Source organism: Arvicanthis niloticus, chromosome 8, assembly GCF_011762505.2.
Source record: "Arvicanthis niloticus isolate mArvNil1 chromosome 8, mArvNil1.pat.X, whole genome shotgun sequence".
Taxonomy (NCBI): Eukaryota; Metazoa; Chordata; class Mammalia; order Rodentia; family Muridae; genus Arvicanthis; species Arvicanthis niloticus.
Genome location: NC_047665.1, coordinates 13378759 through 13398828, shown reverse-complemented (window position 1 = coordinate 13398828; position 20070 = coordinate 13378759). Strand labels below are relative to the sequence as shown.

Here is a 20070-nt window from a genome sequence, read left to right as displayed (position 1 = left end):
GAGTCCACACTTACACACATGGGCTAGGCAGTGATGTGGCAAGTGAAGAACTGAAGTCACTCCTGCCACACCTCCGATGAGGTGTAGACTCTGGGGAACAGGTGACTTTGTGTGAACTGTGGGAAAGCCAAAATTTCATACTTTATTTATAAACGTTCCTCATCTTTGTTTACTGTGTGGAGACACCATGATGGGTGTCTGCAGGGTTTGAAAGTGAAGCTGGTCTGCTCTCATCCCTGAGGCCTTGATCCTGAGAGAGGACACAGGTTTCCAGCTTCCTTTTCAGTAAGACACTGAGGATGGAGATTGAGGAGCAAGATCAGGGAGGCATCAGATTGACTGAATGTGCATAGGAAGGAGGAGTGTATTAGAGCAATGGGTAGTCATATTCTGAATAGATGAGCAGTTAGGAGCCATGTCATTTATAACACGGCATATGTGATGCCATTCGCTGCTCCAGGCACTTTATCCCCACTGACTCAAATCTTCATGAGCCTGGACAGTTGGCATTACTAGTACTCTGTCTTGCAAAGAACTAAGCTGCGCTGAGAGGTTATAACGCTTACTCAGGGACACAGGGCTCTGGAATCAGAACAGGTTCCTCAGCCTGCCTTCTGGTCCAGGAGGCACCTTAAGGCATTTGCTGAAAACAAAGAAAACACTTCATCTATGTGCTCTGGGATAAAGCTACTGTGGGACACTGAGGAATAGATACCCCAAGGACAGGAGAATCCCCCACATGGGACATTAATTATATACTGCCTACACAGGCAACTGTCTTCTTGCTGAGAAAACACTCCACTGTACACTTCATGTTTCTAAGCTGAGACAGGGATGGTCTGCCTGGGTTCCCTTTAACTATACCTATATCTATAGCTGATGAGTTCTGGGACCCTCTCACAGGAGAGGCCCTGAGCACCCTTGCATTCCTCAGTTGTAGTCTTGTGGCACCACGGAGGTATCTGTACCCAAAAGGATGGCTAGATGAAGTTGAATGAAGTATGTGAACCACAAAACCCTAAACAGATGTTTCTCAACATCCTCTGAAAGGGATGGGACTGCCAAGTTTCCATCTCTGGGGCCTAAGATAAACAGCCTGAAAGCAGAAAACACTGCTTTTGGCTCAGTTTTGAAGGCTGCAGTCTGTGGTCACTTGGCCCTGTGGCAGCATCTGTGACAGAGATGTGACATTCCTGAAGAAGAATGACATTCCTGCTAGCAGAGGAACAGTCTTCACCTCATAGCAGTCAGGAGAGAGAAACAAGGGATGCGTCCTAATATGTCTTTCAAGATGTGTCCTCCAATGACCTAATTTTCTTACACAAGGCTCCACCCTAAAAAGCTTCCTCCAGCTCCTAACAGAGCCATTAGCTAGGTACCAAGCCTATAAAACAAGCATGAGCCCTTAGGAGACACATAAGATCCAAAACACAAGGCCCCACTAAAAGTTGCAAGGGCTCACATCCATTCCCAAATACAAAATGCATTCTATCTGTCTCCAGACTCTTAGAGTCTCAACAGTTTAAGTCCAAGTCCAAGTCCAAAGTTTTCTTTAAGACTCAAGGCAAACTGCTAATTAAGACACCAAACAATTGAGATTGTGTGACCATTTCCACAAAAATGCTAAATCAGTGTCCTCTGGTGGCATTAGCTAGTCTTTCATCTTGTAGTAAGCAAGCTTTTCTTAAATAAATTTTCTTCCCACCATGTCCTCTCAATTACCAGTTCTTTCAGGTGGCTACAGAACCTAAACTTCTCCAGTTGCACTATCTGTGAACCCCTGTTAAGAAGAGAGAGAGAGAGAGAGAGAGAGAGAGAGAGAGAGAGAGAGAGAGAGAGAGAGACCAATGATACAAAGGCATTTCGTAAAATAATTGCTTTTAAAGGGGAAAGAACAAGAAAAATACCAAGGAGGAATTAGAACAAGAATAAAACATAGTGGGGCAAACACCAGAGTCTATATCTTCACCAGAGTCTATATCAGGCATGTGGGGCACCATTCAGGCTCCCAGTGCCATGAACAGCAGCATTTCTGTGACTGACATGTCTACTTCTACCCACAGGTCTGTGCTATGGCTGGCTCTGCTTGCTGCTGCTCTCAGCAGACATTCTACGAGATTCAGCCTCGTTGCAGGGAGTATGTCACTGGAGGTGGAGTTTAAGAGTTCAGACATTCTATGCCACTTTCAGTTCAGTCTCTATGAATTGTGCTTATGGTTTAAGATGTGACTGCTCAGCTTCCTGTTCCTGCTGCCACACCCAGCAGGCTTTCCTCCATGATGGCCTCTTAGCCTCCTGAAAACTGTAAGCCCAAATACTCTTTCCTGTACAAGTTGCCTTGGTCATGATGTTTAAAAACAGCAATGAAAAAGATATATATATATATAAATAATATAATAATATAATAATAATATTATTAATTAATATATATTATTAATAATATATATTAGCTCTTTTTCTATGAGTAAATATACATATTTCATGTACACACAGAGGTACATAGCCAGTTTAAATGCCCTAGACACAGAGAAGTATCACCCATTTAAAACATTTACATTACAAACACAAACCACCTGTCAATCCAGAATCATCTCTAGCTGCTATAAACCATTTCCTACATCATCAATACTAACACATAACCATATCATAAATCCTAATGCAGTCAATAGTGACCACACACTTGCCTGTGCAAATGTACATTCTCACCTATCCATCCAATATACACATGCTTGTATATATATACTTACCTATTATACTAGTTATTCTATTTACCATATATAGAGAGAGCATCAGAAAACATGCATTTAAGGTGCCATGACCCTTAGTAAACACACTGTTACCTAACTATTCTCCACTCAAAAATCTGGTCCTATATAGAAAACACAAATGCCCACAAGCCATACTAGAAAATACAAACTCCATACTCATATAACTATCCACCAGCATCAAACATTTATATAACACTACAAATGTACAAATATCTGCCCCCAAATATACATACAGTCTTGTTACCTACAAAAATGAGATGACACACTTAGAAAATCCACAAAGAAATCACTCCTCCAACTTCCAAATACAGAATCACATGAACCTGACACTACAGCTGCACATCTCCATTGTACCAACCCCCAAATGGTCACAAGCCTGCCTTCACATGATAAAACACAGTAGATTGCTGAGGGCCAGCCCTGGCTTGGGGGAGATTTTCTTTCTTCTTGTCAGTTCTTCTTGAGGCGGTGGAGGGAGAAGAGCATCGGTGGGGGGTAAGACTTTGTCTTAGTAGATATTTAGGGTTGCTGCATAATAAAAGTTTACTTATCTAAGTTACTATGCTACTGTAGCTGACCTGCCTTCTGTGATCCTCTGAGGCCAGAAACTGCAGTTTCTGGCACTTAGCTCCTCATCCCCAAAACAGCAAAGGATTAAGTAAATAGTCTTTGTCCTATCACAACAGGAACTGCTGGGCTCTAACTTTCACCCTGCTAGTCAGAAGTCACAGGAAGAAAAGACACTTAGAGATGTGGTTATCAAATTTATTATTAAGTTGTTAAAAGTTTCCTATGAAAGCTATCTAAGGGAAAAAGCAGAAAGGTCCTAAGCAGGGAAAGGGAAAAATTGTACTCTCTCTGGGGAAAGGAAAAAAATTATATTCTATCTCTCTATTCTATCTGCTTCTCATCTCTTTGTCTTCAGTACTTATACATCTTTCAGAATATATGATCACATGTTACAAAGTTCATTACAAGTTCACACCAAAAATCAAATCATAAATTGAAATAGAAGTTTACAACAGAGAATGATTACATGCATATCCATTAGGAGTAATTATTTGGCTAAACATCCATCACCTGTCTAGTGCCACAGGTTCACTGAAGGTTTAAAACTATAACTAAGAAATTAGTGAAGTTTTGTGTAGATAAACCCAGACAATATTTTATCTTCTGTTCCAGCACCTGTAATAAATTGTTAGTTCCCTATTAGTGACCTTTGGTTAATTGTTTTACAACCTCTTGGAATGTGCTCTGAGCAGGAGAAAGTCTGGTGACACTTGGGAGACTGGCAGAGTTCTCATTGCAGTATTGACTATCAGAAAGGGACCTAATAGCAGTCCCACTATAAAAGAGCTTAATAATCACTGATATAATTTTAGGAATTCTTATAGAATCATCATTAAGACTTTAAAAAATCATCTATTTGTCTATATAGTATCACTACAAGACAGTACATGTTCGTGGGTTTGCAGAGATCTGCTCCAAAGGGGTATGCTATTGCTTAGTAATGGTTATATCTGTTTAATAATAATAGGAAAAGCATATTAATAGCAGGAATATTTCTGAAAAATGAGTCCCTTAGAGCCTTGCTGAATAAGGTCACACCTGTCACAGATTATATAATAATCCAAGGCAGGTCTCTTCAGGATGATCACCTGCTAGTTATTAGCTTGTCCCATTATGGCTCCTGACAGTAGATAAATCTTGTAACCATCCATGGCATTCCAAATATACAAATAACCTTTCATTTTCCAACAATATTCTACCTTTTGCATTGCCACAGAAATATGTACAGTTTTACTGACATTGTCCATATATAATTATTTCTTGCCCAAATAGATTTCTTTTAAAATCTATGATAAACAAAAGTATTCCAACTTTCAAGGAAAAAAAAAAAAACAAATTACAACCCAAATTACAAATACCTAGCCCAAAGTCCAAGGTTACAATCATGTTATCTCACATTGTCTAAATACAATAAAGTCTACACACTATCAAAATATCTTAATTCCAACTATCTAAACCTCATCACCTACACTGGAATACACACATTAGATTCTCACCACTCATAATCCAAAACTACAAATCCATACATTATTCCCAATGTATGTCATAAAAATTGTACAGAAAACAACACATACTTTTGAGTGTCCATGATCCCCAAGCACACCATGTATACATGAGAATATATCATCTCATGTATACATGAGAATAATCATCCCACAATTCTCATGCCTTTCAAAATTAAAACACACATATTTTGCCTTCCCATGGAGTCTCAACATTCTACACACACACACACACACACACGTCACAATTAAAACAATTTAATAATAAAATTTTCTGTTGTAATTTTTTTTTACTCATCTGATTTTCACATAATGCTTTTCTTGATCATCGCCACTCTACAAGTCTAGAGAGTCCTGACTGGATCCAAGAATGAATTGAAGAGGCTAGTCATTAGTTGTGAAAAAAGTCAGTAACATCAGCGGCAATCAATGGTGCTGCACCATGGAGGCTGGCTGATACTTCTGCTTCCATGGGTGAGTTTTATAAGTGCAGCAAGTATAACTGTCAAAAGTTCACCCATTTTCAACATGAGAAATTTCTTTGCTTATCTAATTCTTCCCAACACTTCACAAACTTCCTGAGAGTATAAGGGACGGAAATGAGGCACATTTTCAAAGTTCACGCCTCATTTATTAACTTCGCCCATTAACTTCACCCCTGACACACACATCAAAAGCCAGGCACCCTTCAGAATGATGGAAAGAAACCCTGGTCTGGGCACTTGCCAATTCCAGTGGTATAAGAACTCCCAGCTTCAGGATGGCCTTGGGAGGGCAGGCAAATCACCCAGGGCCACACTGTCTGCAAGACACAAGGAACTAACAACCAAGAGCAAGCAGTTACAGTGGTGATTGCATGCTCAGGAAGTTAGGCCTGAGTTTCCGTTACCTCTTTCTCTGTAACGGACTCTGGACGCCGCCATATTCACCAAACGTTGAGAGGCTCGCTCCAGCATCCTCCATCCTCGCGTCAAGCTCTCGCCCTTGTTTATTTATCCGTCTGAGCGGGTGCGCAACGGACGGACTCAGGGAACCAAGGGAGGCAAGCAGCTCGCGCTGGAACTCCAATAGCATGCACAAAGAGGAGCTCTCAGGTGAAGCGTAGAGCTTTGTGGGAGAGGAAAGAATGCACACGTGGGGCATTGCCGCTGCCCCCTCCCCCGCCCCGCCTACTCACGGAACCTGTGCCGGCCAACCCTCCTTAAAACCAGGGATTACAAACCCTCCACCCATGCACCTAGCATCCTCACTGAAAACTGTTGAAGAGATATGACTCCTTCTGGACCCAATACTTTGGATGGCATTTGTCTCCTTTGCATCTTTTAAAGAACAGCAGGTCCTCTTCCATACTTTCTGAAAGTTCCATTAAGGAGCAATCTTGGGGGAGGGGGTGAAATTCAGATTCAGGAGAAACTCTGAGACAACGTTTTATCCAGACTCTGCCTCTAGAGTCCCTCCTAGAACATCCACTGTGCTAAGATCTCTAACTACACAAGGAGACACCTGCCAATAAATGTCAGTTCACAAACATTTCCTATAAAGTTTGACATAATACTTTTTAATTGAGACTTGATAGTTTAGGTCCCTCTACATCTCTCTTCCTTTCCCAAACCTCTGCTAGATCAGGAACTCTATTGACTCTAGCCAGTGAAGCCAGTTTTGCACCCAGCAGCTTCTGGGGCAGCTTCCAGGATTCTTGGTCTGTGTCCCCACTTGACCATCTCCTAGCAACCCTCTTGTCACAACACAAAATTAGTCTGCTGTCTCGCGGCATTCTGGCACTGATCAAACGAGATGCACAATATTAAAATAGGGACCAGACAAGCTTTGTTTAAAGGGATGCTACAATTACCCCCACACATACTCACAGAAGGGCCCCTGCTCCTTCAGTCATGACTCTGTATCATTAGAAAATATCATAAATCAAATACATATTTAATTTGCCAAACCTCTAAGGATTGTATCTAGAATGATCCACCTTACTCGTGCTCAGGGCAGACATTATCGTATAATGGAACAAAATCATCTAATCCAAAGTTCTCATTATAATAGGGTATCAAATATTTCATGCTACTAAAAACTTGCAGTTGGTATCTTTGCATTAGAGAAGTCTCAAAGATTCCCAATATCCAAAATGCAAAGCAGTTGTACAACATTTGAGTCTTTTACCCTGGGCTCTCTGTCCAACATGCAATGTGGCAGCACTTCCAGTCTGTGCAAATGCAAACATAATTTGTTGTGAATGTCTTTGGCTTTAGCATCCTAACACTAACAATTTGGAAGGTAAATTCTATTAAGTCAGAAATAGTCTTTTCCTGCAACCAGGAAACATGGTTCAAGGACACCAGCATATATATAAACACACACACACACACACACACACACACACACACACACACCCCAGAAAGAAGGAAGCCTAAGGTTGGTGAATCTAGTATCTTATTTGAGCTAGGAATTAGGTGGGTATGTGCACACAGGAATCAGTACTGGGCAATGGTAAATGGAATTCTGGCTTTGTCAAATGTACACAGGCAGTGGGTTTATATGCTTGGAAAATCAGGGTCCTAGGAATGCCAAGCCCCTTCATCTTGGAGTGGGAGAATGTACTTCCTCTTCCTGTCCAAACACGCTATACTCCTGTACTAAAGCCCTCAATATTTGTCTGAATATATGTTGTAATCTTACATTTAACCCTATTCCCACTGAGAGTCTCAAGAGGGTCAGTTTGTCACAAAAGCCTACAAATTAGTTTTGTCATAGTGGCTAGATTTTTAATTCTGTTGTCAAATATCTGTTTGCAATAAAAGGACTCAGTACTACTGATCCAAAGAGAAGTGGTTTCCGTTTATGTTCTGGGACTTCTAGCAAAAGGGGATAATAATAGAGACTATCATGGGCAGGGTCCAGACATCCTAGCACTGCACTGGTTGGACACAGAAAGATTGGTCTGTAATGAATGGTATACAGGTGGCAAGAAGATCCACAGATCTCCCAACATCATATTTCCAAACACACTGTACTCCTCCACTACCTAAACGCTCAGTATTTGTCTGAATATATGTTGTGATCTGTTCAGAGTAAGTGTAAACATTATAAAAATGTTCAAGAGCCTACCCTCTGTAGAAGGGATGGAGGACTCAGGATGAAGGGGATCAAACAAGGTCTACTGAAGAAGGAATGAGAGAAGAGGAATAAGTGAGTGTTTTGTGAATATAAAAAAAATTAAATTTTACCCAGAGGCAAACACCAAGCAAGCACAATCACCTCCAACAAGGGTGCATCATTTGAACTGACCCCAAGGTTCTTATGCACCTGCTGCAACCCCTCATGGAATGTTCCCCAAGTCCTGTTTTACTTCCTGCCCCTCCCCCACTCTAGAATGTTGTGTGCCACATTCTGGAGCTGTTTACTTTCAAACTCTTCTCTCAGCTGTGGCTGGCTCTCTTGAGCATCTGCCACATACTGGTGACTCTTGGGTGTGATTTATCTGGATATTCTCACTATGGACCTGAGCAGACAGGCATGGTTACTGTCCAAGCCTATAGGAATAGCTTCAGAAGGTAAGCCTGGAGTGTCAGGGTATGGGGCCTGACACTCTGACAAAGGCAATTTAAATTTGATACTAGAAATGACTGACTGGACTAAGGAGTGGGGGAGAGAGCTCTGGACTTCTGCAAGGACATCTCACCTGGCCGCTGATGAACAGAGCCCATGATGCAACTAAGTTGTCATAGGAAATACACTGCATCCAAAGAAACCATGAGAAGACTTAGACAAATGCTCCCTGTATGGGAGGCAGGTCTCCTGAGCACAGTTCATAGGTGTATGGGATGGTTCACTGTAGTGGTCCAGAGAAGGTTCTTAGGCAACAGCTGATTTCTGGATCACTTCTCCTGGCTGCTGGAACCTGCTCAATGAAATTACGGATTCTAGGAATTTAACTGGGCCACCCTAGACCTTAGGAGGACAGTTCAGACAAATGGCTAGATAGGAAACAGCTCTGTGGGGTCCTCTCGGTAGAAGTAGAGACTACTCCATCAACTGGCAGTCCAGAGTTCACCTTCCCACCTAGCGAAGTTTTCTCCTTTACCAGGTGGTTGTTGTCTTTAATTCTACAGAGGCAGAAGAGTTAGAAGGCATCAACCAAGGAAGATGTGGGTGTTTGTCCCGAATCTTTAGACTACGTTTTAAAATATCAATTTAGAGGTGTTGTCTTGGCAGTATCTCTGCAGTTCCCTTAGCCCATCATTTAACTGTGACAGGAAGCCTCTCTTCCCTGACACTGCTTTGATAATGGAATGGGATGTGAGTGCTGTTGGTTTTAGTGGATTCTGAGGTGGCTGGTTTCCTTTGGCCAGAGGCTTTAGTGGGAGCCATTTGTCTTGGAACATGTTCTACTGTTACTGTTAAGCAGACCTAGAACGTGTGTCCTGGCCATCATGTGCAGACTCTTTGGGTTTTTTTTTGTTGTTGTTGTTGGTTGTTTGTTTGTTTGTTTATGTGCAGACTCTTTGGACTCGGCTTTCTTCGATGTGGTCCTTGTGAGTTCCTGCAGAACAGTAATAACTTTAAGATAACTACATCCTGCTTGGCATCTGGCTCATGACTGTATCCCCTCAATCATTCTTTTATATTGGTGGGAGCTCACAAGATTTCATGGCCAAATTATGACAATGCCAGTAGCTATAATAATCCCAGAAACCTCCGGACGGCCCCTCCACTCACCATTCCGTTACAGCCTCCCACAGTCACCGCAGGCCTTACAAGGACAGAGTGTCCAGCAACTGGACCCCTGGCCGTCTTACACACCAGTACTGTGGGAAAGAACGGCTCCCAACTGTGGTGGAGACCAATGATCATCAGGCAGAGTGGGGCTGCTGAATCTATTCTGTTGCTGTTTTCCGTGGGAGGTATTAGGAGCGGGAGCAGCAGTACCGGTAGGGCATGCTACGGGGTCCCCGCCAGGATTCTGGAGTGCTGGTTTGGAGGATCGCTCGGTGTTGCTTTTGGATTTGTTGTGCGGACTAGAAAGGGAGGGAGCTTTGAGGGTGTGAAAGGAACACTCAGAAGGGGCTGAGGTCAAAATGTTTGAAACCTGCTGCCTTCAAAGAGGCTCTTCCAGAAACTGGCCCTCCTCGATGGCGCTTTGCCTCCCATGAGCACATGCGCTCGGTCCACGGAGAGAAAAGCAGATCCATTAGTGGGAAGAGAACTAGAACACTGTTGAGTTTTCTGCCAAGGATTCCTGAAAGAGCCTCTCGGAGGTGGGGAAAGCCAAGGGCTCTTCTCCACAGACAGCTCAGTGATCCAGGAATCTTGGTGAATAGGGAGGAAGATCCTTGCTGAGAGGATGCTCAGCCAGATGAACCCAGCAGGGAATTTACTCAGGGACATCTGCAAATGATATAGTCTTCTCTTCCCCACGACTCTCCCCCAACTTCCACTGACTACCAGGATCAGAGAGCCACCCTCCTGTGTCCTTTCCCTCTTCCATCCACTCTCTCCTTTATCTTCACAGCATCTCCATTGGGACAGAACATGACTGTCAACCCTGGTGCCTCCATGCCTACATTTGCCACCTTGCCTGTTCTCCCACCTGCCCCCCAACCAGCACCCCAGATATTTTGGGAGCCCCCAGCACCCCTCGTGACTGCAGGCATCTCTCCCAGGAATCCTTTAGTCCTATCTGCCTTGCCTGGGATGTCTTTGGTGGCAGAAGATGGAAGCACTGCCCTGAATACCGCTGTTCCTCTGAACATTGTACAACTTGGAACACTAGGCAGGCCTGTCCAGCCTGTGTACAATGCCAACATTGTTTTCACTCAGGTGCCTCTCAATTGTAATGTCCCTGGGACCCAAGCTGGGAGTGTGGGGTGCTCTGCTTCACTTTTCATGACAATACCTGCTGCAAACACCTTCATAAATGCCCGAATTGCTTCGGCTGTCCAGCCCCAAGAAGGAACATGGGTCCTGGGACCTCGCCCTCCCACCACACAGCAAGTGGTCCAGCTGCTTCCAGTCAGGTCTCCAGTGAACTCAGCACCACCTCCAAAAGGAGCATATGGTGAGAGTGGCCCAGCCAACATCCAAGCCAACTCTCCAGAAAACTACTTGTCCAAACCAGACAGTGTCTATGGGAACTTCCGGCGCTGGCAGCATATCAAGACACTGGTCCAGAGGCACCTGCCCCAGACTCCTGATGTGGCAGCTTTCTCCTGTTTCCTCATGTGAGTGCCACTGGTGGCTGGAAGGTCCTCCTGGGGTTCCAGCACCATGAGGGTGAGGTAGACAAGGAAAGGTGCTGAAGTTGATGGGGCCACTTCAGAGAGCCACACTCTGAGGAACAGCTATGTCACACTGGGGTCCTGAAGTCCTGAAGTCCTGGTAGCTAGGGTTTGGACATAGGCCTTTGATTCCATTGGGTAATTATTCTTCTTAACTTTTCATTCTCTAGCATGAACTGGGGTGTTTAGGAGTTGGGAAGAACACCAGACTTCAGGGAGACCTGTACATGTGTCCCCCACCTCACTGTTCTGGGGAATTCCCTTTAGGCCAGAAAGTTACCAGGCCTATCCTGGGGAAATCTTTGGGGCTCTTACTCCACTTTGATCTTCAGCAGACATTTGCACCATTGCCCTAGTTAACCCTAGGTTCCAGATCTTTCTGAACATTTTGCCAGCCCTCTCATGACCTACCTACATGACCAGGTACACTAGATGAGTGAAAGCACAGACACTGTATTCTCATGGTTCTGGATACTAGAGACCCAGGCAGGGCCTAGAAGAACCAGCTCTGATTAAGGGCCCATGGTTGCCTCACTGAACCAAAAGAGAACTTGAGAGTCTCTTCTCCCTTCCCAGAAAAGCACTCTCCCATCCTGGGAGCCCCACATCATGACCTGTATTACCCAAGGTCCCATTTCTAATAACTTTTACTTTTATTCTGTTACCCATTCTTCCATGTTGGGATCCCAAACCCCACTCATTCTCCCCTACATGGTGATACATGGAGAATTCATATGGCAGCCAGAGAAACAGACATACATCTTTGTGTGGATGTTTGCTGCATGGTTATGGGCTCCTGGAGGCTAAGATTCTACACATTGGTACAGTGGCACAATAAACTGGTACAATAAATGTGTCTGGGATGAGCCTGCTGGGGCTGAAGTATAAGCTGATCATTAGATCGAATGGTCCCAATGAATTACAGTCCAGTGCTTCGGTCCCTGGCCCGGAGGAAGCCCACCATGAATGTGGAGGAAGGCCTGTGGAGGGGTCTTCAGGAATGGCAGTGTACAAGCAACTATGACCGGATGATCTTCTTTGAGATGGCAGAAAAGTGAGTCAGGGAGCTTTAAAGGAGGGTACATGGGGAGCTATTTAGATGTGAATGGGTCTGGTGAGTCAGGCATCTTGAAGAGGGTAATGTGTTGGGGGGCTCTGCTCAGCTAAAGCTGGGTCTGGTGACCTTGTTACCCACACCCTGCTAGAAGGGTAACCTTGCTGTCCAGGGACCTGTTCTCACTTCCTGTAGTGCTGGATTATCTGCTCCATAATCCCAGCAGCTCTGACCTTATTGGTCATGAGTATCTATCCCTGTCTTTCTGCTGAGGGTCAGGGTGGGAGAAGTGACCCATTACAGTCCCAGGGCACTGAAATATTGTGGGCCCCATGTGTTCTCTCATATGAGTTCAAGATATATCACCTCCTACAACATCTCCCCTCACAGATCTTTAGAGAAAACTGTTCTGGCTCACCCTAGGCCATTGCAGTTACCCTGCACATAGGATCTCCTCTAGCACTGTGGGATGTGCAAAGGCAACATACCCCACAAGTCTTAATGCTATTTACCTGACAGTAAAGACCATTGTGCCCGGTACCTGATAGTTGAGCCACCACTTTTTGACAGTAGAGACTACTGTGTCTCAAGAGAGTTGCTTCAGTTGATCCTAATATATCATACTGGGTAAGACTCAAGATAGCACACAGGAGAAGGATGCCTCTTAGACATTCTGAGGACATGTCTCTGCTCTTTCTGCCTGTGTGCTGTGTGATGCCCTCATGCACACAAGCCAATGAACATCTCTCAGAGGGAAGCAACCACACCACTCAGCTTCCCTTCTGCTCTCTCCTGACATCTCCTGGGCCCTTGTCTCTCAGTCTCAGCTTCAGCACCTCTGGTCCAAGGTTCTTGATATATTCCATCAGTCAATTAGCTTTTCTGTGTGGTTCTAGGCAAGGTCAAGATGTCACTTAATGAGGAGTCACATGAAAGCCCTGCTTGTGACACCTCAAACTTATTTGATTCCCTGTAAGTATAAAGGGACCTAGGTTTCCCCAGAGCTATGGTTATGTCCCAAGATCAGCAACTTCATGAGACTGTACCAGACTATCTCAAAACACATTATCTCTGGGTGAGCCAGAAGAGTTATCTCAAAGTACATTACCACTACAGTAATCTCCCATGCCGGGCCCTGGTCTCCCTCATCTCTAGGTTCACAGAATTTGAGAGTGCAGAAGAGATGGAGAATTCAAGGCTAGAGGTAATGAGGGGCATCCAGTGCCAAGTTCTTGCAACCACACCAAGGCAAGCTCCTCCAAGACTCCCAGCTTCTGAGGTGGCTGAGGAACCAGGTAGGCTTCACAAACATTTAGGTTTCTATGCAGAGGCCAAATCAGTGAAAATAGATGTTTGTCACACATAGGCTTCTTTCTTCAGGATTGGGTATTTGCTATGTAGCCTGGGGTTCCTTGCAGCCCTTGGTTTTGAACTGGGTAATCACTGAACTGACCATGATCGTTGCTCCTCTGCCTTCATCTCCCCAAAGATACAGACACCATGTGATCAGAACCTGGGCACTGAAATACTGGTGACTCCAAATGTTCACCTCTTGCATATCACTTTGTGCAATGTCCCCTCTCACAGATCTTCAAAGATGACTGTTTTGGCTCACCCTAGGCCATTTTAGTTCCCCTGAACTATATATGCCCTGCATCGTTTGTCTGGGGTGTCAGTGGTCCCCATCCATGTAGCATTATGCTTTCTTACCTCCTAGAGTGTACCTCCATGAAGACTGTCCCCAAGACTGACCCTGCCCACCTCCCAGAGCTCAGACACCAGCAGTTACGAAAGACGGAGACCCCCATGGAAATTCCACCTGAAGCTGTGTGGGAGTACATGGATATCATGGACTGGCTGGAGGGGTTTCCTCAGTCATTCACAGGAGAGCCCAAGGAAAGGGAGGAAGATGAGAACAGTGGGCCAGAGCAGGAAGGAGATGACTTGTACTCAGATGCAGGACTCCTGAGCTACATTGATGAGCTGTGCTCACAGAAACACTTTGTTGAGCAAGTGAGTTACATCTGGAGCCCTGGTGTGGGATAGATTCTAAGTTTGGCACCTAGTCCTTGTGAATGAGCCTGCTTTCCATACTTGCAGAACTCTTTCTCTCCCTCTCCCTCCCTCTCTTCCTCCCCTACCCCGTGTACATGCATGTGTATGTGTGTGCATGCATGTGTGTATGTGCATGTGTGTGCACGAACATGTGTATGTGCATATGTGTGTATGTGTGCATGCATGTGTGTGCATGTGTGTGCATGTCTGTGCATGTGTATGTATGTGTGTATGTGCGTGTATGTGCGCATATGTGTGTGAATGTTGGTAGCCATCATGACTTGTCAACAACGTAGGACAAGATAGAAGTCTTCTTGGCTTGGAGGTTCTCAGTCCCTGGCACTCAAGTCCTTTAACTTCTATTTACAGGTGGAGGCCATAATAAACCCCCAGTTTGTGGCAGAAATCCTATCTACCAAACCAGAAATGGATATACTGGCTCTAACCAAGGAGCTGGAGCATGAGGAAGAATTCACTGTTGACCAGGTAGACAGGGAAGGTGAATGCCAAAGACAATGGGGAAGGAGCAATAGGGAGAAAAGAGGCAACCAGATACCACATATACAAGATATAGAGAGACATAGGTAAACTGGATGGGGAAGGAAGGACCCCAAATGGAGTGGGACATTGAGGGACACCAAGTAAACGGGAAGAAGACCATGCTCATAAGAACCATGTGACCTTGACTCATCCTGACCTACAAGTCATCCTGCCAGAAGGGGAGGTAGGTATGGACATGGCAGGGTTAAGTGAACAGCCGCAAGGAACCAAGCATGTCAGCCCCCCAGAGCCTGTCTCTGACACTCAGAGAGAGTTGACTATTCCCTTGACTAACTCCACCCAAATGCATTGCCCCTCTGGTCCTTCCAGCCTGTACTGAGTCTTGTGTACCTATTTCCTCCTGCAGCTGCTGGAGAAGCACTGCCTGGCTTTGAAGAAGAAAGAAGTTGAGAGAGCACCTCCAAATCCTGGTGCCCCTCAGATACCTGCCAGTGCTTCTGTACTGACTGTCTGCCAAGGTGCAGAGAGAGATGGGCATGGTGTCCAAAGAGGAGCCAGTGCACAGACTGGTTCCTCACGAATGGCTTCCTTAGACCACCACTATCTTGGAGCCACCAGTGCAGAAATATGGGGGTTTAAGCCTGCTGCTGTCCTCCCAAGTAATCAAAGTTCACCCCCACTGGCAGACATCAGACCCACTGGTATTCCCTGTGGCAGAGGAACACATAACCAAAGCCCAGGATCCAGATGTACAGGGAGCCTCAGAGAAGCTTCTGCTATTGAGGACCTCCATGGGCCACTGGACAGAACTATTGAGGACGATGACGACGACGAGCTGTACAGCCTGTCCTTCCTCCTGGCCTCCCAGTTGACGCTGGTGCCCTGGACACTAAATGAGGAAATGTACCCATATGTAGATCTCTCTGATTCTGTTTGTATCCCCAAACCATGTCCAAAGATAAGGGGCCTTAGCCCTGATCCATATCCAATTGCCAAGTCTAAGAAGCAAGCTCTCTTTGAAGGCTTGGTTCCTATGGCTAAGAGGCCTAACTTAGTGCCTGGTAATGGGGTGTCTGAAGGCCCACTCTCAGCTCTGGAGCTGGCTTACCTCTCACAGTCTCAGAAGAGGAAGTATGAGCCACTAGGTACCCGTAAGAGAAAGAGGAAGAAGAGGTATTGAGCCTCCTGTGTGATATCCCCTAAAAGTGAGCAGAGATTTCACCTTGCCTCTATCCCAAACCCCAGAGTGAGGAAAAACACAGCTCTTGCTCACTCAGAACTGATCCAGCTGCTGCCAAGGGTAGATCTAGAAGGTTAGAGGCATTGAGAAATAAACACAGGGATGAGGGGTGGGGCAAGGACTGGGAGGGTGATATCACTTTAGGAGTTTTTAAGTTACAGTAAATAAAGGTAGCTTCATTGAAAACGGTGTCAGAGCTGCTACTTTTATTCTGACGCCCATGCTGCTACCTGGAGTGAGAAGATGTTGAGGGGAAGACCTGAAGATGTCCATGCTCTGGGGTGCTCTAAATTTACTCACTGATTCAGATAGAATGCAGACTAACAGCTCCTGGAATCCTACCTTCACCCTCTCACAAAGCCTGTCTGGTTACAGGGACTACTTAGAACATGCTATCATTACTTGTGTCCTCAAAAACCTTTGGCTAGAGAGATGCTTTCCAGCCTTCAGCCCTAAGGACCATTACCCAGTTTCTAGAATTAGCCTATTTCTTAGGGAACTTTTTCTGTTCCCATAAAGACATGGGTTGCAAGAGTAATACAGTCCTCAGCTAGCCAGGGACTTCTTGTGTGAGTGGTTTGAGGAAAAGGCCTGACATTTAGAGGAAGGGGCCAATAGCTGTCTGCGGGTGTTCAGTTGACACCTTTAGCCAGCTCCCATTTTATGTGTCTGCAAACACCAGGCTCCCTGGCAGCAACAGGAGGAGCCTGTTCTTGTGGATGCTCTCTTGTAGCCCCACTTGGTTTTTCTTTACTGGGGACTTTAAGGCAATCACTAACTGAAAGAACTTATGGTATGCTTAAAAAAAAAAAAAAAAAAAAAAAAAAAAAGGAGAAGGGAGACAAAATAGGTAATAGCAAAAAAAAATGTTCATTTTTACATCACAAAGGTCAAAAACATAGAAAACAAAAACAGGAACAAAGGACACGGCAAAATGGCAGTTAGTATACTTAGACCATTGATGTGTCAACTGGTCACAATATAACTTAGCTTTATTATTAGCTACCATATTCACTGTGGTTAACTATAAAGTAGATCATCAGTCAAGACCGACAATAGTAAATTAAAATAATGTAAATGTGGGAGCTAGGAGATAGCCCCAGAAAAAGTGCTTGCTATTTCAGGGTAAGGACCAGAGCTCAGAAGCCCAAACCCCTCATAAAAGATCCAGGCAGATCCCAGCAACTAGAAGGCCAAGACACTGGACCCAAAGGGAATAAACAGCAGGTAGACCAGCTGAATTAGCAGTCTCTGGGCTCTGTGAGAGACCATGTCTCAGGAGATAAAGTATAGGGTGATCAAGGACGAGATCTGATGTCAACTTCTGACCTACACACACACACAAGAACACATATACCCATGAAAAAATATACAAGGACACATACAGAAAGACACATCTGGCTTCTGCTAATCAAGAATTGGTCAGAGGGTTACTACATTAAAAAAGATTCCAGCAAACACAGAGCCTCTGGTTTGATCTCTAGCAACCAAAATAATCAAAGGTATAAATAAACTATGCTGATTTCTCACAGAGCAGACATTATAGCTAGAGAAAATAATGGGGTTGCAGCATATATGACATATATATGACAATATAGTCACTGTGCCATGATGTTGTGTTTCTTAGTGTGCATAAGCCACTCAACAGAGACTCACAGGAAGTGAGGCTAACAGAACCACCGGGAGAAGCAGAGGAGCACAGAGCTTAGCTGGAGCCTCCCAGACACCAAATCAGAAAAGGAGAGAGACAGCAGACAGAAAACTTGTAGGGTCAGCAGTACCAGCCTTCCTTCAACATGACATAACTGACATCCTCAGACTGAGTCACCCAACATAGCAGGACACATAATCTCCTCAAGGTCTCATGGAATGCTCACCAACCTAGGTCATGTTATAAGTCATAGAACACACCTGCTAGGAACAGGAAGGTTAGAAATCATATCATGTCTGCCCTCAGACCACAGTAAAATTAGAAACAACAGAAACAGAAAAACAGAAGCACCCGAGAAATCTCCCAATGGGATGATGATGATGAGGTGGTGGTGGTGGTGGTGGTGATGGTGGTGATGGTGATGGTGGTGGTGGTGATGGTGGTGATGGTGATGGTGGTAGTGGTGGGGGTGATGGTGGTGGTGGTGGTGGTGGTGATGATGGTGGTGGTGGTGGTGGTGGTGGTGGTGGTGGTGGTGGTGGTGATGGTGGTGATGGTGGTGGTGGTGGTGGTGGTGATGATGGTGGTGGTGGTGATGGTGGTGATGGTGGTAGTGGTGGGGGTGATGGTGGTGGTGGTGGTGATGATGGTGGTGGTGGTGGTGATGGTGATGGTGGTGACTGATAATGATAGTGATGATGGTTATGATGTAATAAGCATCAGTTTAAAGATGAGTCAAAAAGACAATCAAGAGAAAATTTTAAAGTGTTGTAACTAAATATGTTCATGAAAATTATGAAACAAAACAGTGCTTGCCAGAAACTTCCAGCAGTAAATAAATTAAAAACATTCTCAACTTAATAAGAAACAGCTACATAAAACCTGGAGGTAGCATAATCTTAATGGCAGAAAAAAATGTAAGCTTTCCTGATAAGGTCAGGAACAAGACAAGATATATCCTCTCATCACCAATACCAAGGTGAGGTGCTAGTGAGCCTCTTTAAGAATGGTCACGGGCAAAGCAGAGACAGCACCAACCATGGACTCTCACTTATTATTGCTGCACACTTACTGTGGGCACATTTTGGAAGCCAGTTTGGCAGTTTCCAGATTTTGGTAAGAGTTCCACAACACTCAGCTACTCCGTGTCCAGCAGAGTTATGAATTATGTAAGTACCGATTTTCTCAAGCTTACAGCAAGACATGGGGGCAGAACTTGGAGGATATAAATATTAGTCCCCACCAGGAAATAGGAACCAAAGATAGACATGTTGTGATTGATCACAATGTTCTTCTAAGGTCCGTGTGTCCACGACACCGTTCAATAGGGCCAGGTGGTTGGGGGTCTGGCCCTTAAGGGGATTCGGGACAGCAGTTTCCACGCTCTGGTTCTGAGCTGTCATGGAGTTATTAATGCTCTTTCACACACAGCCTCCAGTCATGCTCGGCTTCAATGCAGACCAGGAACAGTGAAGCCCACATGGGCAGGAACCTCTCACTATACTGCACAACACAAAACATACAAAATGGTGCTTTGAAGTCTCAGAGAATATTCAATAGGCCTTAAGTACTTTTAACTACTTTTAATTTTTAACTTTTAACTTTTCTTTCCACTTTTTTTTTTTTAAATTCAGTGTGGAATCCAAATACAAAGTAATGTGAATACATCCTGAGAGGAATACAGTCCCTGCCCAGGAATCCTGATGGGACGGTCACGTATGTTCCAGAAATAATAGTCTGCTCCTCTCCCTAACTGGAAACTTTGTAAAGAATAAATGAATTTCTAAATGCATAGTACCTACCAAAGTTACACAAGGCTGAAGTAAACACTTTGGAACAGACATAACAACCAATGAGATAGAATTAGTAATTTAAAATGTCCCACCAACCAAATACCCAGAATTGTGTGTGTATGTGTGTGTGTGTTAACTGAAGAATCACAGCTACACAAAAGCAAGTGTATTGATCTCAGGAAATGGAAAGTTACACTCAGTAATACTTCAATAAATGTCAACAAAATCAGTGACTTAATGTACGGGAAGTGGTCCTGGCATTGGTAAAACACACAGAACATCAATCATTACAAGCTGGGTTGAATCTGTTAACTGGGAAGCAGAACACACAGACTAGTCAGTTTATTAATGTCCAGGCTCGGAACGTCAACTGTTAACTCATGAGAGAGATCAAGAGGACTGTTTACTCTCACATTTGTGTAAACAAATAAAAAAGTCAATACTGTTTTAAGTCGCATGTAGTAGAGAACACTAGGTTGCAAACAGATACTACATGTGCATCTATCCGGGTAGACGGCACAGGAGAATTCTTAACTCTGAGGCTGTGTTCTCCATCAGGTTGTTTTTATTAATAGTTTTCTATCTGGTTGAAGACACTCATAGGTTCCTGAAACACATCACAAAGGAACTGATTCCCTGCAGCAAATGAATG

General features: G+C 44.5%; 1 protein-coding gene across 1 annotated transcript; it reads left to right on the top strand.

Annotated features, from left to right (window-relative positions):
• Positions 1 to 8342: 8342 nt before the first annotated feature.
• On the top strand, positions 8343 to 15914 carry LOC117714396 (NUT family member 2-like). Its single transcript, XM_034511131.2, has 7 exons — positions 8343 to 8400; positions 10359 to 11067; positions 12050 to 12178; positions 13334 to 13473; positions 13896 to 14191; positions 14603 to 14719; positions 15141 to 15914. Exons 1-7 carry the CDS (start codon positions 8343 to 8345, stop codon positions 15912 to 15914), a joined length of 2223 nt encoding a protein of 740 aa, XP_034367022.1.
• Positions 15915 to 20070: the final 4156 nt, after the last annotated feature.

What these genes read in the sequence shown, in the direction of transcription:
- LOC117714396 (XM_034511131.2), top strand. Translation starts at nt 8,343, where the DNA reads ATGGACCTGAGCAGACAGGCATGGTTACTGTCCAAGCCTATAGGAATA. An exon ending in TGAGGTGGCTGAGGAACCAG is followed by an intron (nt 13,474 to 13,895) that starts GTAGGCTTCACA and finishes CTTACCTCCTAG; the next exon opens with AGTGTACCTCCATGAAGACT. An exon ending in AGAAACACTTTGTTGAGCAA is followed by an intron (nt 14,192 to 14,602) that starts GTGAGTTACATC and finishes TTCTATTTACAG; the next exon opens with GTGGAGGCCATAATAAACCC.